The sequence below is a fragment of the Protopterus annectens genome, chromosome 12.part0 (genome assembly GCF_019279795.1).
Source record: "Protopterus annectens isolate FY-2018-M chromosome 12.part0, PAN1.0, whole genome shotgun sequence".
Taxonomy (NCBI): Eukaryota; Metazoa; Chordata; order Ceratodontiformes; family Protopteridae; genus Protopterus; species Protopterus annectens.
Window position 1 is genome coordinate 788,155,249 of NC_056746.1, and position 26,332 is coordinate 788,181,580.

The window sequence follows — 26,332 nt, forward strand, 5'->3', positions numbered from 1 at the left end:
GCAAGTGCATCTTATACCATTTGATTTATGAATGTTCAGCATTACCATTAGAGCAGGATCTGAGATTGCTTTATATGCAAGGCAGTGGTCACCTCCGAGTAGTCTGTAAGACACACAGTATAGCGACAGTGATTTCAGTCTGTCAATATATGACCTATGCTGAAGACCCTGAATTTTCTTTGTAGGAAGCCTTTGAGGACTTTCCAGTTGCTGCAGGTGCCTGGTAAGGTACATACCAAAGATAGCTTTGTACTCTGTTATTGGCCTGATGGTCTGCAAGGCCAGAGTTGGCCTGATGAGTGAGGAGTACAGGGGGGTTATAACCTCTTGTTCTGGAAGCAGTGCCCTTAGTTATGAGGTGGGTGATGTAGAAAACCTTTCTTATCGCTGTGGAGACGTGGTGGTTAAAGGAAAGGTTGCTGTTAACCTGTGTGCCCAAATCTGTCACCACTGATTGCATGCTTAGGGTGGTGTTATTAATGGGGTAAACTGCAGGGATGTCTCCCTTGCCAAAGGTGATGTTGCATTTTTTTTTGCATTGAGTTTAGCCCATGACTTTAGCACCAGTTTCTGTGTTAAGTCCCCCTTGTAGGATGTTGACATCATTTGAGGATTCGATAACTGCACCCAGTTTGCCATAATCAGCAAACTTTGTTCCCATAGACCATTTGTTTTAGCCTGTACATTTGAGAATTATATTCCAAACAGTAGGGGCTCCAGCACCAATCCCTATGGAACACCACTAGTTATGAGCCTGCTAATGGAGGTAATCACCTGTTTTGACTGTGTGCATTCTGTCACTGAGCCAGTTTGCAACCCACCTGACAATATATGGGTTGATGTTCAGTTTTTTTTTTTTTTTTTAATTTCTCCCAAGTCTTTTGGGTTTCTAATACCATGATGCCAATGGAGCCCATTCCTAAGTCAAAGTACGATTAAAGTTTATGAAATTAGTATTGTTTCAATCTTTGTCAGCCAGAAGTGCTCTTTGCAACACCTGCAATGTGCCCAGTAATTACTCCTGCAGTTCATACAGGGTTACATGTATTGGTAACATATCCAAGTACGATTGTAGATGCTCCTGCTGTTGGAACTGTCTGTGTATCTTCCACATTGCTCTCAATTTTGCCTGCAAATCCTGATATTTTATGACTGTGTATCTCTTACGCAAGACACTGTAGTCACTAGGCATGGTGATTTCAATGATCAATGCTAATTTTGTCTTCTTTTATGGACCACTGTGTCCACTTTTCTAGCATCCATCTTTTGAACTGCTGGTAATGGATTGATCCCATGTGATGTAGACCATAATTTTTCTGTGATATTTTGTGGCTCATGTTTCCGGTGTTTTTCAACCACTTCAGTACCATAATGTTTGCACAATCCCCAGTGCAACAGTCTTGCCACATTATTATGCCTTTCAGTATACAGTCCTCCTGCCATTAGTATGTCACAACCAGTAACAAAGTGGCAGCTGTTTCCAATTCTGTTTTACAAAACCTACATTTGTCTGTTTCTACCACATGTTCAATGGACTTTGTAACTAACGTGTACGTAGCCCACTGTCTTGGGCTGTCGAACCTTTTCATCTCTTGGTTTGATTCGCCTCTCCTTAACCATTCCTGTGTTTGATCCTGATCAACATGAGGTTCTTCCAGAAGTTTTCTATACTTGCAACTTATATTTATGCATTTTCCACATTTCATTTACTTCTTCACCTTATGTTTTTTCTTTTGTTTTTGACACATTCAGTTGCTGCCTGATTTTTATCTACTTCTGGTTTGATTTCCATTCCTGCTTGACGCCAGTATGCTTCTGCTGAATTAAGCAGAGAAGTCATCTTGCATTCATTCTCCTCATGTTTCCAAACTTTCACTATGTTTAGGCCTTGTGAGGTCAGCAGATGTGTGCAGTCTCACGATTGCAGATGTAATCACTTTCAAGGAGGCCCATCCCTCCCTCGGAACAGGTAATATGTAATCTTGGTATGCACTGATTTTAAATCATTTGGTGAGCATGAAGTATCCTCCTTGTTTTCCTGTCTAATCTATCCAACACGTTTTGGAGCCAATCACTCCAAAAATGTAACTTAGGACAGGAAGAGCAAATTGGTTTATAGCTTGAATTTATTTCTAGATGTCACTGCTGTTTTTAGGATTAATTTAAGTCTTCTAAAGTATTCCTTACCAAGTTTTATTCGCATTTGTTCATGTTTTATTGTTGATCCTTCAATTTCGAAATATTTATACACTCCCTGTTGCTTAAGTTTTTTTGTCACATTCTTGTCCCAAACTGATGTTTTGTTGGTGCTGCAGTTTTCCTGCTTTAAAGGTTGCTTTTGCACATTTATCCAGACCAAATGACATTCTTATATCGTCTGAAAAAGTTTTGACAGTTTGCAGTGGTGTTTTCAGTTCCTCATCTGATGAGCTATACTGTTTTAAATCATCAACAAAGAGAAGATAAGTCTTTATATTTTGTTGTTTTCTAGGAGCCAAATTATGGCCATGGCCTAAGCTGTTAAGTAGACAGCTTAATGGGTTAATGGCAAGACAGAATAGCAGTGGTGACAGTCACCTTGGAATATCCCCCTTTGAATTTTTATCCCTGGGATAACGATTTGTTCTTTATCATGGCTTAATTGCAAAGTGGTCTACCACTGTTTTATAGTCACGGTAATGTAGTCTATCAGTGTAGGGTGTATCTTATACATTTTTAAGCACTCTTTTATCCATGAATATGGGATACTACCAAATAAATTTTTGTAGTCAATCCATGCCATACTTAGATTCTTCCCCCTTTTTATAGTTCTTCACTATGACTGTAACAACAAAAGATCCTTTGTTCCATATGACTTTCTTTTATTGCCTTTTTGTTCTATTGCCATAATTGAGTTTTCTGAATGACTATAAACTCTGTCGGCGTCAATTCCATTGTATATAGTTTATACGTCGTCTGAAGGCAAGTTATTGGCCTATCATTTTTAGGGTAGCTTGCAGGTTCACTCTTAAGAGCCTTGTTTTTCATGTTAACCAGGTTAGTGCCTGTACAGAGTGTGCATATAAGTAGTTCTTGCTCATGGTTACATCTTCGTGCAAAGATGTTAATACTTTTAACCAGAAGTTGGGTTCTGCTTCTGGGCCTGGGATTTTCCAGTTAGAGGCTTTTGTTAACTTTTCAATCTCTCTGGCTGTTACTTCATCCCATTTTATATCCTGTACCTTTAAACGTATTTCTTTTACTAGTTCTATCAATTTAGTATCTTTATGTTCCACAGGATCTTCATAAATACTTCTCCAAAATGCATGTATGTATTTATTTTTGGTGGTCTTTCAATTCCTTTTTCCTTGCTTCCCAATTCTCTATAAAACTTTTTTGGGTCATCAATAAATTGCTCATTTTGTACTTTTTGGGCTGGTTTACAAAAATTAAGATCCCTTTTTCAGCTGAAACACTTATGTTCTTAGTTCATCTGTCAGCTGTATTTTTTAAGGGATTTTCTTATTCCATAGCTAAGGTACACACAGCATTTTGAAATGGAGTTTTCTACTCCATGCTTTCCTTAGTTTGCCCTTCTCCTTCGTATCTGAATTATATACTATGGAGGTTGACCAAGTCATAGATAGTGAACCATTAATGACCTGGAAGACTGTCCTTCTGGTTGCTATTATTTATGCAAAACATGTCTGGATAATCTCTCATCAGGATAGTCTCTCACTTAACCAGTTGCTTCTTTTCTAACACTAGGAAATGTCAGACTGTAACCCAAGGTTACTCTGTTGAAGTGAATTTTCAAGTATCTTGGTTACTGTTGCTCTTCCTGTGACAGACCCATGGCCACAAGGCTGAAAGTGCATAGTCATGGCACAGACTATATCTACTACCCATTTGTGAAATTTACCGCTTGGCCATGTAGCAGCAGCCATCTTCTTTTCAACCTTTCATACATAACGTGTACTCTTGGTTGAGCTGTCTTTGGAGCCACCATTATTAATGGCTTACTGTCCTAGACCACTTAAGGTCTGCTAAGGATTCTGTCCACTAATTTCCAGTGTCTGGACAGGATCAGATTTAATATGCAAAATATGTATTTAATAGTCATACTTGGATTTATCTGGTATCTGTCTGGACGCAGGAAGAGCACACCCATATAATTCCCCTCTAAAGTGTCATTTCTTATGGGCTCTGTAGGAACTCCAAATGCCTGTTGTTGTTGTCTCCCCCCCACCATTCCTAATTGCATATTCTAATTTTACCTTCTTTTAGGGTATATATTCTCGTTATTCAATACTCAATTTGGAGTACTCTCAAGATCGGGGGGTTTATGGTAAAAGGGAGGAGCTACAGCTAGCAAAGAGTAGTCTTTACTGAAGGAAAAGGTGCCAAAACAAATGGTCCATTTTCTAGTGTCCGACCAAAGACAGATAAATCTAATGATCCCATTGTTTGTTTTCATCCCAATTAAATGTCTGGGTTGTCTTATCTGACCTCTGCACCTTCTACAAGAGTGTGGATCCAAGTCTCTGATTCCTCTCCTACCCATAATTCTCTCTTCTCCAGTAAGTTACCTCAGATTTCGTTAGTCACCTGAAACTTCCAGACATGTCCTAGAGCTCTACTTTTCACAATAAGAGTGTCTTTCAAAAAAAGGTATTTTTGACTCCTTCCTTTAGTATAGCTGTGTGGTTATAGATTTAGATGTTTTCAGGATAGTTACAAGTTTGTAGCTAGAAATAGAATAGCGGTTAGGTTTTCATTGCGCCTGTTTTCTAGATAATTATAGTATGCTACTTATCAGCTGTTAGGCTTTCAGTGTGACTGTTTAAGTATAGTGTGATACTTGTTAGAATTTCATTGTTAGTGTTTTTTAATGTCAGAGAAACCGTTAAGGTTTAGAAAATTCTGTGCTTGCAGACAACACGATTCCTTATGAAGACCTGCACTCTTTGCATGTATTGCTTAAGTGCTGCTCACCTTCAAGCTCATAGCGGTATTCGTGCTGCTTTTGGGGCCAGGGCTATTCAAGACAGAAAAGAAATCCTTATTTTAAAAGGATTGCTGTCCTCTCAGGTTCTTCACCTTCCTCTCTCTTTTCTGCTACTAGGCAAGCTTCAGCTCTCTCAAGCAGTAAAGCTGAGAAGAGGAAGGAGAAGGAAAGTGGCAAGTCTGAGGAGAAACAAAAAGTAGAAAAGTCTACGGAGAAGGTATAAAGAGAGAAAATTGAAAGGCAAAGGTCTGAGGAGAAACAAAAAGTAGAAAAGTCTACGGAGAAGGTATAAAGAGAGAAAATTTGAAAGGAAAAGGTCTGGGAAATCAAGAAAAAATTTATTTATTTCAGTTTTATTACCGGGGAAGTCCACTGGGTCAACATGGCCCATTTTCAGTGGAGGCCCAGAGAGAAAAGCTCCGAAAATGCATAAAAATATATTAGATACAGGATTTCAACGTAATCAAGATTTTAGAAAGCATTAAACAGAATATGATTTCAAGGAATACAGGACAGTAGAAGAGCACAATTCAAATTGAAATTGATTAAAATTTTGATATGTAGTCCTATCTCGCCTACATTGTTACCCGTGGGTTCGGAGCCGAATATCGGCTCTGACTCTGCCAAACTTTTCTAGCTCAAAGCCTTCTATTAGCTGGGCTAAGCAGGTATCCCATGGTGCACTGCTCCATATCCTCAGATCTCGTTTGCTGCTCGTGTAGCTTGGACGTGGTTTCGCTCTTGGCTGTGGCTAAGTACCTTTTTCTTGTCTTAAGAAAGATTATTGTTCTGAATCAAAAAGCTATTTTTATAGCTATTGTCTTTAGTGTTGTTTAGCCTTTGGTAGTGTACTTGTTTTGTGGTATCCCTGTTCCCTCGGGCTAGGCCCGTTTCAGTTAGAAGACCTAGTCCTTTCGTCCTGTCCGTTTGTCAAACCGTTTAAATTAGAGGTTTGATTTTCTGTTCTACTATCCTTGTAGTCATTAACCGTTTTAGCTAGAGGTTTTTGACGTAGTTGGTCTCAGTGTGTCTCTATAGTGTGTGTGTACTGTTTCAACTTTAACTGATTCTCACGTTTTTTTGTGGTTGAGTGTCTGTGAGTTTCTTGTCAGACTTTACCTTAAGTTGTGTTGTGGTGTTTCTTGTGAGTATGTCTAAAGATTCTAAGGATTCCAAAGAGCACAAGCCTTCGGGTTTCAAAAAGTGCTCTAAATGTGGGTACAAAATGTCCATCACCAATGGGCACTCTATTTGTGTCTATTGCCTGGGAGCCATTCATCTGCAGGAGTCCTACAGCTTTTGCCATGCATTCAGTCCTAGAGTGCTCCAAGAGAGAAAGAATAAGCTGATCCTAAAGGGACTTTTGAAAACCCTCTTTCGAAGAGGCCTTAGATTCTTCTTCCAGTGCTAAGTTTAAATCATCCAAGTCTAAAGAGATCTCCGGCTCCGTCAGCTTCATCAAAGCCTCCGGAGAAGGTCAAAAAAATTGCATCGACCTCCTCGGCTCCACTGTCCTCGGGGCCACAGGAGGTGTCTGTGTTGATGGAACCGGCATTGGCTCCTCTTCGGAGCCGGTCGCCCAGTCTCAGACCAGTCTCTCCTGAGAGGAGATCTCAATCTCCCTCCCTGTCCTCCAAATCCTCCAGAACCCTTTTGGATGTGGATGTTGATAGGGTGGTCCAGAGGCTCCTCCAGTCTCCGGTTTTGGCAAAATTGTTTTCGGCTCCGACCCAGTTGGCTCTGGAGCCCGTCCCAGCCCCTGCTTCAATCATTCTTCCTCCGAGCGCATCTCTGTCTTCGGAGCCGGAGTGTTCCGCGCCGTGTGATGTTCCCAGTCCGGTTCCGATGGCACCTCCAGTTCCATCGGTACAGACATCGGCTCCGACCCCATCGGCTCCTTCTTCTGGGTTCGGGACTCAGGATTCTTCAGTCGGCCCCGAGGGGGACATCTCGGGACATATTTCGGTTCCGAGTTTTCTTCTCGGTGCCTCGGCTCGGGGAATTCCGACTCCCGTCATGGTCTCCGAGGCTGGCCGGTCCTCGGACTCGGGAGGACCAGCCTTCGAGGCCATGAGGACTGCGCTGGCCAGATCGTCAGCTACATCAGGCGGATCGGTCACTCTGTCCCCCACCCCCACTCCGGTGAGAGCCTCTGACCACCATCTCTCCATGGACAGCAGAGCACCAAAGCCTAGGGATACCCCCACGAGTGGTCACCAACTTTCTGAGGACCCTTCAGAGTTCGTGCCGGAAGAGCCCCCTAGAAAGAAAATGTGCAAGAGGAAGCACATAGACTCCCAGGATGAGTCCCTCACTTTTGATACTGACCTCGAGGAATCGGAGGGGTCCCCCAAGTCATCCTTTGATGATGTTTCCTTCTCTGACATCCTGGAGATACTGAAGCAAAGAGGTGACTGGCCGTCCAAAGCCCCTAACGAGGAGGAGTCTGTCTTCCTTAAGGCCTTTGGTGCTCAGCCTTCGACCTTCTGGGTGTCCCCACCCTTAAAGCTCCTTGATTTAATCTGTCGAAGGGTGTGGGAAAACCCTGATTCTGTGGAGCCCGTACCCAGGCGTCCCAACAAGTTTCTTTCTGCTCCCCAGGGTAAGGAGTTCTTGACCAAAGGAGTCCCAGTAGATGCTATGGTGCTGGCGGCGGCAGCCACTCAGAAGGAAGTAGTGGAGACCTCTTCCTCCGTCCATCCTCCTAACAAGGAGTCTAGGACCATGGACTGGTACGGGAAGTGTACCCTCTCATCAGCAACCTTTACCTTATGGTCGCTGAACTATCGGTCTCATTTCACTCTGCTCCAGAGAGAGCTCCTCAAAGAGTTAGGAGATACTCTTGTGGGTAACGTCCCTGAGGCGGTGGCCCAGAGGGTTAACGCTCAGGTGTCTACCCTTAATTCCATTGTCAACTCCTCCATGCGGCTCATTTCGTATGCAGCTGAGGGAACGAGTAGGGCAGCGAGCTCAGGAGTCGCCCTTAGAAGACTAGCCTGGCTGCGCCTTTGTCACTTCGCGGAGGCCTTCAAGTCTTCCTTCACTGATGCCCCCTTTGACAATTCTTCTTTGTTCGGAACCAAAGTGAAAGACACCCTCACCAGGTGCGAGCAAGAGGGGAAAGACCCTGTCTGCCGTAGGGGTCTGTTTTTCCCTTCCTTCGAAGCCTTACCCCAAGGCCCAGAGGGGTGGGAAGATGTGGTTCAAGAAATCACAGAGGTTTTTTCCTGCCGCACAAGGTGAGTCCCCCTCCAGAGGCAGGGGAGGGGGAGGTTATTCAGGAAGATGCTGCCCTAGAGGCAGAGGGGCCCCCCGCAATTCGGGAGACCGCGATTCCTTTCGTGGCTCTCCCCACTCTCATTCCTGAGGGAGTGCCTGACTGTGCTTATCCGGAGCCAGTCGGGGGTCAAATTTCATGATATCCGGAAGCCTGGAAAACCATCACCCAGGACCGATGGATACTGCGAATAATTTCCGGAGGTTACCTCATTCCATTTACATCAGACCCCCCATCAATCAGAAAAATCCCAGACGTTCCACCCAGTCAAAGGGATCAAGTAGCCGCAGTGGTTTCAAAGCTGCTAAGAAAAGGAGCCATTCAGAGTATCCCCCTCAGACCAAATCGGATTAGGGACTTACTTTGAGATTCCTTTTGGTGCCGAAAAGAACAGGGGACTGGAGACACATATTAGATCTCAGTCAACTGAACAACTACGTACAGAAGTCCTAGTTCCATTTGGTCACACTACAATCGATTCTCCCATTGTTGGGAGAGGAGGTATGGATGTGCTTCATCAACCTCAAGGATGCTTACTACCATGTAAGAATGGACAGGGCATCCAGGATTCACCTACGCTTCCAGCTGGGAGCCAGTCATTTCCAGTTTCGAGCACTGCCCTTTGGTCTCACCACAGCCCCCTGGGTGTTCACCAAGTGTATGGCAGTGGCGACGGCTCACTTGAAACGTCAAGGACTTCATGTGTTTCCGTATCTGGACGACTGGCTCCTTACCACCACCCCCAGGCATCAACTAGTCCAAACCAGGGACGCTACCATCACCCTATGTCAACAGTTGGACATAACACTAAATTGGGAAAAATCTGCTTTGTTGCCCTCGCAGCGTGTCACCTTTATAGGCGCAGAATTAGACACCATTCAAATGCGAGCATTTTTACCGCAGGAGAGGATCAGAGTCTTACAACAGCAAATACACATCCTGATGCCCCTGAGGAAAGTGAAGGCAAGATGGGTTCTCCAACTCCTGGGGACCATGGCAGCAACAATTATGTTGGTCCCCCTTGCGAGATTGCACATGAGACTTCTCCAATGGCTTCTTTTTGTTCAATGGTCTCTCCAAAAATTTCCACTTTCTCACCCCATTTTGCTCACGGACAGATGCAAACAGGACCTCAGTTGGTGGCTTTGCACCAACAATTTGGACGGAGGAAGGCCCTTCATTCCACCCATCCCGGTTGCCCCAGTGACCACGGATGCCTCCCAGATGGGGTGGGGGCATTATCTTGGCAGGACAGTCCAAGGCACGTGGTAAGATCACGAGATACATCTGCATATCAACGTCTTAGAGATGAGAGCAGTGCTACTTGCTTTGCAGGCACTTCAGAGCTTTCTACCTCTAGGGACGATTGCAATACACTCTGACAACATGTCAATAGTGTGGTATTTAAACAAGCAAGGGAGAACCAGGTCTTGTCCCCTGTGCAGGGAGGCCATGCGAGTGTGGTAGTGGGCAATAACTTCCCAACGTTTTTTGGTGGCAATGCACATTCCGGGGAAGTCCGTGATTGCGGACAGGCCAAGCAGAGCTACTCTGATCCTTTGCGAGTGGTCCCTGAATCATCTGATTGCAGAACGAATCTTCAGCAGATGGGGTCAGCCTTGCTGCAACCTTTTTGCCAGCCCCCTCATTGTCAAATGCAGCAACTACTTCATGCTGATCCCCCCACAGGGGGAGTCACCCAGGGATGCTCTGGTTCACGATTGGCCCTCCGGTCTGCTTTATGCTTTCCCTCCGTTTCCCTTGCTGTCAAAGGTGATTCAGAAAGCGCAATCCTTGGGAAGCAGAATGATTCTGATTGCTCCACACTGGCCTCGTCAAGTCTGGTTCCCCTTTCTTCAACCATACATTGTGTACACTCCTTGGATCCTGGACCCTCAACCAGATTTACCGACACATGTCGGGACAGTTCCACCCCTCTCTGATGACCCTCCGGTTGACAGCCTGGCTACTCCACTTCCGTCGTTAGTTAGGCTTCATAAATTTTCACCGGAAGTGGTTCACATTTTATCTTCCTCTCATAAGCCATCTACTAGGAAGATTTACTCTAGCAAATGGAAGAGGTTTTCTATTTGGGTGCATACCCAAGGAATTGATCCTTACACAGCTCCAATTGCTTAGAGTTTTTGTCTATGCTTTTCCATCAGGGTTCCGCATCAGCTACCATCAAAGTCCAATTGGCAGCGATCTCTAATTTTCATGTGGCTAATGAGCCTAGTCTCATGGCTCATAGACTCTGCAAGGTTTTCCTGAAAGGTACTCTGTTACTCCGTCCTCCGGTCTCCGAACCTATCATGCCCTGGTATCTCAACTTTGTTCTACAAGCCCTTACTTCATCACCTTTCGAGCACAATTCAAATTGTAATTGATTAAAATTTTGGTTTTTTTTACATTGTTATGCTTATTACATTTGCATAGTAAAGCAGTAATTCTTTGAGATTCCTAAACTGAGAGTTAAGGTTTTATAGAAATTGCTTGTAGTGAAGAGATTCAGGGATGGAGAAATAGTGATGGTGCTTTGAGTGAAAGTATTAGAGATAGAAATTAGTGCTTTAATATTTACATGTTTTGTTGAACAAGTATAGTTCTAGGAGTAGAAGGATTGTCTAGTATTTACAAGTTTTGTTGAGCAAGTATAGCTATAGGAGTAGAAGGATAAGGTAGGATTTACCAAATCTAACTGTAGGGGTAGAAGTAGTTAGAGGGATAAAGCTGCAGGAGATTGCAGGGAGAGATGGATATAGTTGTAGGAATATGTCTATAGGAGGAGGATAGGGCAAATGCATCAGAATGACGATACTCTTATACTAGAAGTGATCCAAGATTAATTAGGGAGGAGGCAGGGGCATTTACATTTAGTAGACAGGTGTTTGAAAAGTAGGGCTTTGAAATTTTTGGTGTTTGGGGTGGTTCTTAGTTTGGAAGGGAGGGAGTTCAATTTTTTTTGCCAAGGACATAGGAGAGGAGCAGCTGGCCGGCAGGATGTTTAGGTTTGTGGATAGAAATTAAGTTCTGATGTTCAGATCTAAGGGCTCTGTTGGGAAGATAAGGTAGAAGGATATTCGTTAGAGCAGGGCATTTAGTAGGATAAAATATGAGGTGAGTGTGCTATGGAGAGTTCTGGATCTGACTTGACCTTTCAGGTCCAGCACCTAAAACACCAAGGAAATCTTATCCACCAACTAGTTGGATCTGATCTCCCTCTCCTCAAGCTAGATTCTCACTGGTGCTGGTTAGCCCTTTGCTGTGTTCACCTATTTTATAGGAAAGACAATTCTCCAAATCTCCATTAGTGGCATCATCTTTGAGGTCCTCCTGATCCACCAGAAGCCTTACTGAAATGGACATTGACTGTATGATGAGGAAATTCCTAAGGGCACAAATCCAACTGGAAGTCCTTCTACCGCCATCCCTGAGGGGACTTCCTGATACAGGCCCATCTATCCATTCACCCTTTTCCCCTGGTTCCAGTTTTCACAGGTCCATGCTGTTCTAACACATTTAATTCAGATTCCTTGGTTTGAGGAACTTCCAACGTTGACTACATCCCTTGCTTTCTCTACTCTGACTTTGTCAGATTGAGATAAGGCTAGGAGCCAAAGCATTGCTATCGCGTTTCAGGTGGTGGAGTTGACTCCAAAGTTTTCAGAGCAATTCCTTCCTCCCAAGGTTTCAGCACTCGCTAGCTCTGGTCTGAAGTCCTCCTCAGAGCTGATCTCTGTTGGACTGGGAAAAGTTCCTGAGGCTTTGGATACTTCAGTCATGGTGTCTGCTTTTGATGCTGTTGAAAGGGCCTTGGCCGAGCCAACAAGGCAGGTGTGGACCTAGAGTTTGGGTCAGTCCTGACTCCCAGTGGATCCTGTGAATTATTATTCTCATTCTGCTTTTGGGCATTCAGTGCATTTGTTCTCCGATTTAGACCAGTCTCCAAAGGCACCCCAGAGACAAGGTCCTAGGAAACAATTGTGTAAACGAAAGCATCTAGGCTCCTCTCCTGAATCTGTCACTGAAGACGCAGATGTAGATGAAGGTGAAAGGTTCCCTAGTTCCCTCCCCTTGAAGACATCACATTTGTTGACATCTTAGAATTGATGGAACTTGGAGTTCGGTCCAGCAAAACACCTTCCCCAGACAAATCTGTGTTCCCCTCAAAGCTTTTGGTACTGGGTCATCTGCATCCTGTGTGGTACCCACCACAGATGCCCTCCTAGATCTTGTGGCACAGTGGTTATGGAAGGACCCTGACGCAGTGGATCCCATCCCCAAAACCCTGGCAAGATTCCAGTGACACCAAAAGACAGAAAACACTTGACTAAAAGGCCACCAGTAGATGCAATGGTAGTAGCAGCAACCAAGAAAAGTAACTGTATTAGGAGAGTTTCTGTCCATTCCCATAACAGTGAGTCAAGGGCGTTGGACAGATTAGGGAAACTGACTTTTACTTCAGCGGCTTGTGCACTCGGAGAGCTGATTTACCTTGCACATGTGACTTAATTTCAGAACGACCTGAACAAGTAGATTTACAAGTCCCTCTATGGTAACTTACCACCAGATGCTAATGAAACAGTGGACATACAATTGTCTACTCCACAGTCCACGTCCATATGGGTGGCACAGTGGTGCAGCGGTTAACGTTGTCGCCTCACAGCAAGAGGTTCTCCAGTTCGATTCTCGGCTGGGGTGCCTTCTGTGTGGAGTTTGCATGTTCTCCGTGTGTTCGCGTGGGTTTCCTCCGGGTACTCCGGTTTCCTCCCACATTCCAAAGACATGCATCTGGAGCATTTCTCCCCGGGCCTCCGCTGAAAACAGGCTCTGTGGAACCTAGTTGGACATTCCCGGTCAACAAATGATAAATAAATAAAAATAAAATATGGCCACGAGACTGCGTTCTAATGCAGCAGATGATACAGCTAGAGCAGCAGGCACTATTATTACCATGCATCAACATGCCTGGATGCGGATGCAATTTTGTGGAAAGCTTTAAAATGTCCTTTAGTAATACTCCATTTGATGGCTCCACCTTCTTTGGGCCAAAAGTTAGTCTTACTAGGATTGAACAGGAAGATAAGACCCTGTCTGCTGTGTGAATCTGTTGCTCCAACCCTTGAGGACTTATTCCAGAAGCCTAAGATGTAAGATGATGTGGTTCAGAAAATCACAGGGTTATCACCTAGTTAGTTCTGGAGACAGGTCCTTCCCCCTCGAGGCAGAGGGAGAGGTAACTCGAGTAGATGCTGTCCCAGGGGCAGAGGATGACGACGTAATCAGGGTTTTCACAGTCCATTCACTGCGACCCTCTATCAGTGCTCTTCAAGGGTTACCTGTCTGCCACACTCTGGAGGCAGTCGGGGGGGGGGGGGTGACACTCACTCTTACAAAGCCACAAGCATGGCAGAACATTAAATAGGATTCCTTTGTGATGAGAATTACCAGTAGTTATACCATTCCCTTTTTGTACCCTCCAGAAAAGAAGTTAAAGGTTCCCTATGTCCCACCCAGTCAAGTGTGATCTACAGCAACAGAGGTTTCAAAGTTGCTAGAAAAGTCATTTAACAGGTCCTCCAGACCAGTTGGGATCTGGAGTTTATTTTAGATTCTTTTTTTTTTAGTTCTGAAAGACTGGGAGACCTCAGGCCAACTTTGGACCGCAGCCACCTCAATCAGTTTAAGAGACACAGTTCTGAATGGTCACAGTGCAGTCCATGTTACTTATGAGAGAGAATGCTTGTTGTCTTCTGTAGATCTCCAAGACACCAACTATCATCTAAAGATACAGAGGCAATCCAGGAGATTTAGCAATGCTGGTTGGTCTCACTACAGCTCCTTAGGTGTTCATCAAGATTATGGCAGTGGTAGCATCTCTGTTCCAGTTGCAAGGGATCCGGCTGTTCCTGTATCTAGATTATTGATTTCTAACTGCTGCTGCCAGGGACCTGCTGATACAATAGCAGGCACTACTAGTCAGTCTGACAGATCTACTGGGATCACAGTAAATCAGTCAAAAAGCCAGCTATCTCCCACATAAGAGTTTATAGGATGTCGTATCATCACAGTTAAACTGGCAAGCTGCCAGATGCCAGAGTACTGTCATTACAAGTAATGGCCTGTCAGGTAGTTCAACAACCCATTCCTCAGCAAGGTTGATTCTCCATCTGTTAAGGTTGATGGTCTCTACCATCACATTAATTTAACTTGTGAGATACCATGCGTTATACAGTGGCCTCTCTGTCCATTGGTCAGTCTGTTACCTCCTCCATGCCAAAATTCGCCTTGCAGAAATTTGCAGAGATCATTTCAAATGATGGATAACGTCCCTATCAGTAACAGGAGAGACCTTTTGGCCACCAATTTCCTAGGCCACAGTGACCACAGACTCTTTCCTTCTGGGGTGGGCATGGGGGTATTTCGAGTGGAAGACAGTTCAAGGTACTTAGTCACCTCTTAGAGGCCTATCAGTGTCTTGGAGATGAGTAATCTTACTAGCATTGCATGCTTTTCAGGACTGCCTACCCAAGGTTGTGATGCCCATCCAGGGATATGAGATTTCACTTGTCTGTTACCTCAACAAACAAGGAAAAATAGGGTCATATCCACTTTGCTGAGAGGTTATGAGAGTATGGCAATGAGTGATGTCTTGTCAATTTTTGACTGCAACGCACATACCCAGGACGTCGGATGAACTGGTAGACAAGTAGTTAGATCAGTCCTATTGCCTCATGAGTAGTCTCTCAACTGTACAGTGGCAACAGAAATTTGTAGTTACTGTGGCCAACCTTGTTGCAAACTCTTTGCTTCGTACCTGAAAAAGTGCAACAGTTACTTTGCCATAATCCCTCCACAGGGACAGTCACAAGTAGTGCTGTTGTCCACAAATGGACCCCCAGGTCTCCTCCATGTCTTCTGCAAATACCATTCTTGACGCAGTTCATTCAGAAAGCCACATGGTGTAAGACCATAGTAATATTCATTGCCTCTTTCTGGCCCCAGCAGGTTTAGTTCCACTTCCTTTGCCATCATTTAATACACCTGCCTGGGGTGTTGGATCCCAGCCTGGATCTTCTGAATCACCCATCCACGATGTTCATCGTGCATACAGCTGCAGTAATCACAGATGGGTTCTCTGCCGTCAGGCGGTCCCTCGGTCGGCCGAATTCCAAAGTCTTGGTCCGGCGTCTGTTGTTGCTTTCTCTTCTGACGTCAGAGAGGCCAGAGTATACAAGACACAGCCGACGCCATGTTCTTCAGTCTTTTTTGCCGCGCGGTGCCCGAAGCAGAAGCAGTTCGCAAGTGCCGGTCGACCAGCTCCTGAATTATGAATATTTTGGAAACCGAAGTCTTCATTAAAGCTAAGTACCCCGTTGGGGAAACTTTTCTTGCCTCAGACCGATGTCAGAAAAAGTTAATAATTGTATTTCTTGTGGGAAGCAAATACCACATAAGGATTTCCATTCCCTCTGCATACCTTGTTTGGGCCCAGACCACGACGTCTCGGGCTGTCGCTTTTGCGCTACCTTCAATAAACGCACTATTAAGCGTCGGGCGGAGTTTGCCCAGCACTATTTTGGTAAAGCTTTTGATTATAAAATGTCGTCGGACACTCCGACTACCGTTTTGTCTAAAAAACGCAAGGAAAAGGACTGACACGCGAGGCCTGCGGTCCCCGCCGACACCACGCCAAAACAGGCTACACGTGGTCCGGTTCTCAGTGAGACGCCTTTGCAGTCCCTGAATACCGACGACACTCCTTTGGCGGTGTCCTCTGTACCCGAGACCGCTGGGTCCTCGGCCCTTTCCCAGACTACAACCGAAGCCTCGGCTAATGTTGAGCCTACTAATGTGGACAGGTCCACTTCCACCCATGGTGTATTTAGGCCCTCATCTTCTTTTTCAATTAAGGCCTTTACTAAATCCAAAGCAGCCAGGCATCCCACGAGGCCTGTTGCACAGGGCCCATCTCCAGGTCCCATGCCTATAAAACAGATGCTTAAAATGGCTGAGGATTTAATTACTCTTATCAGAGGTTCTCAACCCCCTCCAGACAAGAGACCCAGAGTGGAGGAAGATTCTCCCTCTTCTGATCAGGGATCCATTTTATCGGAACATTCTGATGCAGAGGAACACTCTTACTCTCCTTTTGAGGATTCGGATGCAGAACAGTCAATTCCTTCTGTATCCCCTCCTGAGGATTTTTCCTTTGGGGAAACCTTGCACACCTTGAGGGAACACTTCCATTGGGAAGGCCAAGACTTTTCAGATTCCAACAAAAGACTTGGGGAATTTCTTTTGTTACCCCAACACAGACCTCTGGCTATACCCCCTGTTTTGGACATACTGGATGATGTCTATTCGGGGGCTTGTCTTAACCCGGATTCTCTGCCTCCTGCACCAGTCAAACCTGATAGGTATTACAGAGTACCCAGCTCTCGCCAATTTCTCTTCAAAAGCCATAATGCTGACCCTGAAACCATTTCACAAGGCCCCAAGGGATTGAAGGCCTCCACTGCCAAGAATCCACTTCCTGCAGAAAGGGAATCAAGATCTTTAGAAAGGTGGGGTAAAAAGGTATATACCTCGGCCACCCTAGCCATGAGGGCTTTAAATTGTCAGTTTCATATGCTTAAATATCAACAGTTCCTGTTAGCACAATTAAGGAACAAAATGTCTCAACCTGAACAACCAGATTTAAAGGAGTTACAGGATATGATGCATAGTGCAGAGCAAGTGGGTAAACACACCTTACAATGTGGCTATGATGCCCTAGAGGCCTCAAGTAGAGCGGCTGCTACAGGATCAGTCATTCACAGACATGCCTGGCTTAGGGAACAAAATTTACCTGATCATGTGAAAGCTAAACTTCTAGATGCCCCTTTACAAAAGGATGTGCTGTTTGGTACTAATGCTGAGGAGATACTACGGAAAATGGAAGAAAAAGCCAAAGCTATGCAAACTGTCAAAGCTTTCTTACAGGTCCAACCACCACGTTTTAGCAGAAATTGGCCTTCAAAAAACTGGTCCTTTCCAGCCTCTGACAAGCCCCAAAGAGGTAGATACAGACGCACAAGGGGCAGAGGGCAATCACAAGGATCATATAGAGGCCGACAATGGCAAACTCCAGCACCAAGAGGTGGCGAAGACAGTGCACAACAATATAGGAAGCAAACCCAATGACTCCCTGATTTCCATGCCAAGCATGTCTCAGCTGGCAGCACCTTTGGGAGGGAAATTAGCATTATTTGCAAGCAATTGGCATATTGTTACATCAGACAAATGGATCCTGGACATTATAAACAGAGGCTACAAATTTCAATTCCACACTCTTCCAAAAATGAGAGGCATGCCAAACCTGCCACAAAATCAAAGGGCAGAGGCACAACTGCAAATTTCAAAGCTCATAAGCATGAGAGCTATTCAAGAGGTACCTACTCGCCAACAAGGTCAAGGTTTTTATTCAAGACTTTTTCTGGTACCAAGAAAAGGAACCGACTGGAGACCCATTTTGGACTTATCCATCCTAAACACATTTCTACTGCACCAAAATTCAAGATGCTCACATTACAGCAACTTCTTCCCATGCTGGGCAAGGAGTTTTGGCTGGTAACATTGGACCTCAAGGAGGCATACCTGCATGTCCCAATCAGACAAAGCTGCAGAAGATACCTCAGATTTCTTGCAGGTTCAATCCACTATCAATTCTCTGCATTGCCCTTTGGCTTATCTACTGCACCCAGAGTATTCACAAAGTGCCTGGCATCAGTGATTGCCTACTGCAGACTTCAAGGGATACAAATTTACCCTTATCTGGACGACTGCCTGATACGAGCGGACAGCAAGCACATACTTCTGGAACATCTGGCATATGTGACACGGTTACTGCTTTCTCTGAGATATACAATCAACAAGGAGAAATGAAGGCCAACACCATCTCAGAAAATAACTTTCCTGGGTGCCAACTTGGACACAAACACCCAGAAGGCCTACCTTACGCCAGAAAAACAGGGGCAACTATCTCAGTACTTCAAAACACTAGAAAAAAGTACCAGGCTTACTGCAAGGAAAATCCTGCAGGCTCTGGAATTCATGGCATCTTGCATTCTTTTAATCCCATGTGCAAAGCTGCATATGAGGAAACTTCAGTGGTACCTAAAAAAACCTATGGTCTCAACACAGTCACAGTTTGGAAACAATAATACCAATAATTCCATGTTTGCAAAAGGAATTTCTATGGTGAGCCCAAGCATGTCAAGCAAACACAGGCCTCACTTTCTGCAAGCCTCAAGCAAAGCAAGTCATAACCACAGACGCCTCAGACTACGCCTGGGGGGCGCACATGACAGACAGGTGCATTCAGGGCAAATGGTCCCAAAGGGAAAAGCACCTTCACATCAATCAAAAAGAAATGCTAGCAGTAATAAATGCAATTACAGCTTTCAAGGACTTCCTGCATCCAGGACAATTACTGATAAGAACAGACAACACCACGGTAATGTGGTACATAAACAAACAAGGAGGAACACATTCATACCCCTTGTGCAGACTAGCCATGACTCTTTGGAACTTGGCTCTGGAAAGACAAATCGAGCTTCAAGCACAGTACTTGCCAGGATTGGAAAACACACTGGCAGACAATCTAAGCAGAAATATGACAGATCCACACGAATGGAAGTTACATCCTCAGGTGTTTGCAGAAATAATCCAAGCATGGGGGAGGCCAGACATAGATCTTTTTGCCTCCCACAGGAATCATCAATTGGAAAAGTTTTGTTCGAGGACCTTTCATCCAAAGGCCTGGAGAGTGGACGCCTTTCATTCAGTTGGACAGCATGGACAGTGTCGCATTCCCACCTCTGCCTCTTCTACCCAAGGTGCTTTTGAAAGCAAGAACAGACAAACCGAAGATGATACTGATTGCTCCAGATTGGCCAAGGCAACACTGGTACCCACTCCTGAGGAGCCTAACACATACTCCTCCCTGGTCCCTGCCTCTAATGCCTCTTCTGCTGACTCAGCACAGCTACAAAACTCTTCACAGTCAGCTGAAAACACTCAATCTCGCTGCATGGAAAATTCCTTAACACCACAACAGACCCTACTCTCCAAGGATGTGCAGGATGTCATTTTGGAGGCCAGAAGGCCATCTACCAGAAAAGCTTACTCCGCAAAATGGAAGCGGTTTTGCTCTTGGAATGAGAAAAGAGGCCAGGACCCTAGAAAACTGAACTTGCCTCAGGTATTACAGTATCTAGCTGAGCTGCTGAACAGTGGACTTCATTTTCTTCCATAAACTCCATGCCTCAGCCATTTCTGCAGAATTCAACACGGATCCTCCTTTATTTTCTCACCCACTCTTACGACAGTTCCTCAGAGGGGCTAAGAATATTACACCACCAAGGAAGCAACCAATACCAGCATGGGATCTTAATTACATACTAGAAAAATTAACATTGCCTCCTTTTGAACCAGCTGCCTCAACAGATTTGCAATATTTGTCCTGGAAAACAGCCTTCCTTCTGGCCATCACTTCAGCTCGTAGGGTTTCTGAACTACAGGCTCTCATGGCGGTGCAGCCCTTTCTCATTTTCCATCAGGACAGGGTTTCCCTTCGTACCAACCCATCATTTATGCCTAAAGTGGTATCCAGGGTAGCTTTAAATCAAGCCATTCACCTACCTACCTTTTACCCCAATCCTCAAAACAAAGGGGAAAGGCTACTACACTCTTTAGACATCCATAGGCAGCTACGTTATCATTTGGACAGAACAAAGTCCTTCAGGCAATCAGAACAACTCTTTGTGTCCTATGCTGTAGGGGTTCAAGGGAAGCCAGTTACAAAACAGACTATTTCAAAGTGGATAGGCCACTGCATACGGTTTTGTTATTCCTATCATGGGAAATCTGTTCCTACAGGTATCAGATCTCACTCCACCAGGGCCACAGCTACCTCTACAGTCTTCCTCAGAGGAGTTCCTACCAAAGATATTTTGGAGGCAGCCACTTGGAGTTCTGTACATACCTTCACAAAACACTACCACCTGCCTTTATACTCCAGAACAAGAGCAGGCTTTGCTACTGCTGTTTTGCAGGGCATTCTGGCTCAACCCAGTTCCTCCTAGTACCTACCACCCTGTGCATAGCTTTGGGACTCTACCCATCTGTGATTACTGCAGCTGTATGCACGATGAACATAGTACAGTTTTGTACCTACCATAAATGTAGATGTTCGAGTGCTAATACAGCTGCAGTACAGGTTTCCCTCCCTCCTTCCCCACTTGGTAAAGGCATGGGGCCTAACAACCTCTTCATACTACCTGACTGGGTTATCCTGCTATGTTTTATTTGCTTGCTACCACTGTTTTTGGATTATATTGCATTGCTTGTATTTGCATATATGCATTATTTATGTATTGCCTTCCTTCTGGGGGCACCTGACATCTGGGGCAAGAAAGACTGAAGAACATGGCGTCGGCTGTGTCTTATATACTCTGGCCTCTCTGACGTCAGAAGAGAAAGCGACAACAACCGACGCCGGACCAAGACTTTGGAATTCATCCGACCGAGGGACCGCCTGACGGCAGAGAACCCATCTGTGATTACTGCAGCTGTATTAGCACTCGAACATCTACATTTATGGTAGGTACAAAACTGTACTTTTCCTCTACTGGGTCTAAAGTTGACCGCATGGTTGGTTCAATTTTGATGATCATTAGAGATGCCAGACTTTTCTTATTGGTGGTTTGCATTATTTCTTCCTCGCGTAAACAGTCAACAAAAAAGATTTATTAAAGCAAGTTGAAAAAATATTCTTTTTGGGCAACTTCGAGAAGATTGGATCCATTCTCTGCTCCTCTCCTGTCTATCTTGGATTTTCTATCAGAATTTTTCAGCAAGAGTCTAGTTTTTTTCTACCAAAGTGCAAATGGTTGCAGTTTCAAATTTTTGCATGGGGCATAATGACTCCTCTCTTAAAATCTCAACAGCTTTTCTCAAAGGAACTTTCCTGCCAAGACTCTGTTATGGATTTGGTTTCCCTATGGGGTGTTAATCATACACAAGCCCTAACCCAGAAACTGGCAGCCTCAGTAGATCTTGTATCTCTCTTGGATGGTCATTTTTCTGGTTGCAGTTAAATTGGTTAGACAAATTTCTAAATTCACTATGATGCAAACCACCTTGTCTCATTTTCCATAAAGACCAAGTAACCTTGAACAAATTCTTTCCTTCTTCCAAAGTTGGCATCTTAACTAAATTTGAATCAGCCTGTTGCTTTGCCATTTTGTCCCCAAGTTCTGGAAAAAAGGGGAATATCTGAAATTCACATTAGCTGTTCACATTCAGTGCAAGTTCCACTTACTCCATACCAAAGAGATAGTCAGAGTAACTGTTTTTCCCAGTTTTGCTTTAGAAAATGATGCATATGTCAGAAGTCACAATTTCTAAATAGCTGTCTGATTTGCATTTTCTTCATTTATAATGATTGGAGTACATAACTTTCGTTTCTGGTAAGTACATAACTTGCGTATTTCAGGCAGTCGTAGTAGTTGGCTTTTGTAATTGTTCAGCCAATACCCTTATTGCTAGGTTGCATTTCTGACACACTACCCCCACTTTGATGTATTTCGAAATTCTAGAGTAATATCACTGTCTTTATTCTTGTGTGTTTGTCTCTTGCTCTCTTTCATTTCCTTTGACTCTGATACCAAATCTTAGCCAGTCTGCAGAGATAAACTTTCATATGCAAGAAGGCATCAACCCCAATGCAAAGGGATGGCATGCATATATGGTGCAACCAAAGTAAACGTGGAATAGGCATGAAATGATGGTCTTGTAATCTAGAAATGCTCATGAATAGTGAGGTTAGTTGATTTACAGCTTAACTCTAGCTATAAGCTTTCTTGTAGCTTTAAATGTGATCCTTAAAATCACATCCCAACTGGTGGTCTGCTGCAGTTTCCTTCATGCACTTGAATGTTGCTTGTAAAATGCTGAAATTGAAACTGCATTGTGTGTGTGTTTCCTTTGACAAGAAAAAAGGTTTAGTGTTTTAAACTTATTTTTCTTTGCTGCCATATCAGGGTTTTTAATGGTGCATGTTTTCTTTTAACAGACTGTAAACAAGAATATTCATCATGCAAGCACAAGATCTGCTTCGAAATCTACGACTGCCAGAACTTGGTGAAGTCCGTCAGTATGTGCGCACACTACCAACCAACACCTTAATGGGCTTTGGTGCATTTGCCGCTTTTACAACTTACTGGTATGCTACGAGACCCAAAGCTTTGAAGCCACCCTGTGACCTAGCAATGCAGTCTGTGGAAATAGAGGTTTGTTCTATAAACTGTATGGAACTGTATCAGACTGTGTTTATTGCATGGTGTGCTGCCTGGTTCTGTACTTGATTCAGACTTCATATGGCCTTGTTTTCAGCCGATCACATATGATTTTACTTTGCAGTGTGAACTTGTTTCCTTCATTAGAGAAGCTAATTTGGATTTTTGGATAGCTTTGGAGGACTTCACTAGGCTTCTTATTTACTTGTTTAAGTCGAGGAGGAATTGTTTCCAGTTTTGAGACCGTTCCTTGCTGCTGTTAGCCATTTTTCTCCTGTTGTATAGCCTATTAGTGGCAGTTGTCCACCAGGCAGGTTTGTTTTTTCTTGAAGATCTTGCTTTGGTTCTATCAGTTATGACTGTCAATACAGTTGTACAGGTGCTTGAGTAATTGATGTGCAACTCCGCATAGGTGAATGTTCCATCAGTGGGTGGAGGGGCTATGAAGCTATTTATGGCATCATGTAAGAGGTTGTAATTATCCTTGGAGAAGTTTTTAGTCTAGTTGTTGCTAAGGGGGGGTTGTGTTATAGTTAGTTCTAGTGAGACTGATTTGTGGTCAGATCTCACCAGGGATGGCCACACTGGGGTGCAGCAGTCACCCATATTTGTGAGCACCAGGTCCCGGATGTTTGAGCCCCTTGTGGATCTTTGAACCAGCTGGTCTAGGGCATTGGAATTACCCAAGTCCAAGGACCTTTGGGCAAATGAGTTAGAACACGTATAATTTACCCAGTGTATGGACAAGTAATTAGTCACCCAAAACCAGGGTGTTTGATTGCATCTTGATTGACTCAAGTAGATCCAAGTAGGCTGAGTGGATGTCTTTTATTCATGGAGGGCGTCTTATAGCTAGCAACGTCCTGAAGAGGGGTCTTACCTACAGTCAATTGCACCTAAAGTAATTCAAGGGAACCGTGCTTTTTAACCAGTCTAGAGGTGTGTTTTAACTTTAATGAATATTGATACACCACCTCCTTTAGTTCTCATTCCTTCAGTTTGTGGTCTGAACGTGTAGAAGTAAGTGTAACCTGGCATAGCTGGGGTGCTCAACACAGCCTTAAACTAGGTCTTAGTGACTCCACAAATGGCAGCATCTTCCAGGGTGAAGACTGCGTCCAGTGAGTGCAGTTTCTGGTTTAGACTCCTAGCATTTAACAGCATAACCCTGAGGCTGTTTTAGAAGGTATTTTTACATAAGGAACTTTGTTCTTGTGACATTGCCTAAAAAGACACTATGAGAATGGCAAGAGCCTTAGCCAGTAACTGAAATCCCAGGGGTGATAGATGAAGACCATCTCTGGAAAAGTATTGAGGTCTGTCCACCATGTCATCCCAGGCTGACAGATGCTAGATTCTCTTTGAATGACACCAGAAACCAAGTCAATTGTTGAAGTTGATAATTTTTGTTTTATGAGGTATCATCCTAGACGAGGGTAAAATGCTGCTTAAGGCTAGAGACATACCTGCCTGAGACACACGATCCAAGAGTTTAATCATGTCTCTGTTCATATAGTCCAGTGAGGTATGTCTCAAGCCTTTCACACCAACGTGAACTGTGATGGAGTCATAACAGTGCCTGTTGTTGAAAGACTTAAATGTGTGTGTGTGTGTGTGTGTGTGTGTGTGTGTGTGTGTGTGTGTGTGTGATGTGGTGGATCCCGGCACCTGACAGACAGCTGACTGTGACCTTTTCCTTATCCAGCCTGGTAAGAGGAACATCTGTGTGTCTCACAATTGGGTCGCCTATGACTAGCATGGTTGTTTTGTGTTATGCCTTGGGGCCTTGACTGGTGAGACACTGTTGTTTGATATATTATGTGCACTATGTTCTGCAGTGGATGTATTATGTGAAGCGTGCTTGTGTTTGGGAGGTCCCTGTTTCGATAAGCTTCTTGTAAAGACCTTTGCATATGCAGGTTTATGTTGGTTTGGTAGGTGCAGGAGGTGAGGTGTGCATGCTGAGAACTTACTTAGTATCAGATGGACTGAATATTGAGTGAGTGCCTGGATTCTATGTTCTTGATATAGATGCCCCTGTCACATAATGAATTTTTGTGGACTAGAAATGGGTTGTCAGTGTACATGAGGCAGGTCATGCATTGCCTCAGGGTGCCAATGTCGACCTGGCTTGCTGGAGAAACTGTGGGGAATTGCCCATCCATAATGCTAGGTAACTGGGAGTGGACAGGAAGGAACAGGTAAAGTAGATGACAGAAGTGGGCAAAAAAATGCAAAGGGCTAGTGGGTAGGATCTGTGTTGGTACCTCAGAAGCTACGCTGAATGCATCACCTGTCAGTGAGGGACAGTCTCGAGAACTCACCAATGGAGCACCAGCAGAGTACAAAGGCAAAATTTGCAAGCAAATGTTTGTGTCTATAACAAACGGTTCCCACTGCTGCATGGCAGTGCGCGATGCACAAACACTTTGCTATGTAGCAAATGAGCACAAACTGATCCAAACAAATTAACCAGTAAGAAGCTCAAAACTAAGCCCTGTCCCAGCAACCTTCAATCAGACAAGTTCTACCTGCACACTCCTGCCACTAAGGTGCAGGGGAGCCACCTCCAGCAAAAGATGGCCTGGTTTAGTGCTCAAGTTATCCAAACAGAACTAGATTCATAGATCTGGATCTAGTCTGTGTTACAGCAAACAAATTGCACCAATTTCAGGAAAAAACAGTTCAAATAAGCAGGCACATTAAGCCTTTAACCAGCATTTCCCAGCTCAGAAGAGCAGAAGCTACCCTCTACTTCCACAAGAGTGTAGACCACAAACCTTAATGTAAAGTAACTGTCCCGAAGCCCAAGGTAGCATAAACCAAAAAGCTTAGAATAACATTTACAATTTAGTCAGGTTACTAACAATAGCAATAGTAAATGCAACAGAATAAATGCCATTGAACACTTAAGAACAAGCATCAAATGCAAAATAAAGTAGGAAGAAACACAAAATACAGTGAAAGCAGGTAAAGTGCAATTTTTTTAGGTTACGTGGTAAAGGAGGAAATGAAAATTCAAGGTTGGGAAACTAAGATGGTGGGCCTTCCCAAGTGATCTCTTTTGTACTCTGAATGAGCTGATGAGATGGGACCGGGAGGAGTGTCAAAATCAGATTTATAGCAGGGATGGGCAACTCAGAAGCCACCAAGTTAAAGAACACAACAACAATCGGGCAGGTGGGAAGGTAAAATGAATATTGGTGATCAGTGCTGATCTCTGGCTGCATTTTAGACAGAGTACAGCAATTCTTTATCTAAATAGAGAGATTTCTGACTAAAAGAGCAATGCTGTTTCTCAGCTCTTCCCACTAATTAACTGATGTTCACTGTTTGCAAAGGAATTATTTACCAACTCTAAATAACCCTAGCCAAGACGTCTTAAAACTCCAACATAGCAGAAAACTTAAAACAAATGTAATACAAGAATAAGATGGAAAATAGAAGGGTACTTGCATATTATCGCAACCAGATTTTCACGGTTGTGAAATTGGCATGCTGACATGAAAACGAGTGTGAGAAACACCGTAAGGTGTTACTTTGACGTCCTTACTGATGAGAAATCAGTTTGCCTTACTTTCAGGAAGAGAAACAATTGTGCAAGCCTTCTTCCTGTTTGCCGTGCAGTACACACACACACTTCAATTGTCAAGGCTACTGTTATGAGAATGATTCAAAACTGTTGACAGCTTTCTCAGAGACCTACTCATAATCGTGTAGATTACC

The 26,332-nt window shown here is 44.1% G+C and overlaps 1 protein-coding gene across 5 annotated transcripts in view; it reads left to right on the top strand.

The window, feature by feature from the left end:
• ACSL1 (acyl-CoA synthetase long chain family member 1) overlaps positions 1-26,332 on the top strand; it is a 1,450,848-nt gene that overhangs the window by 113,865 nt on the left and 1,310,651 nt on the right. For all 5 annotated transcript variants that reach the window (XM_044089832.1, XM_044089833.1, XM_044089830.1 and 2 more), the window contains one exon: positions 22,384-22,600. In XM_044089832.1, coding sequence (XP_043945767.1) covers positions 22,406-22,600 — 195 coding nt within the window. In that variant the 5' untranslated portion in view covers positions 22,384-22,405. The remainder of the gene's footprint in view (positions 1-22,383; positions 22,601-26,332) is intronic.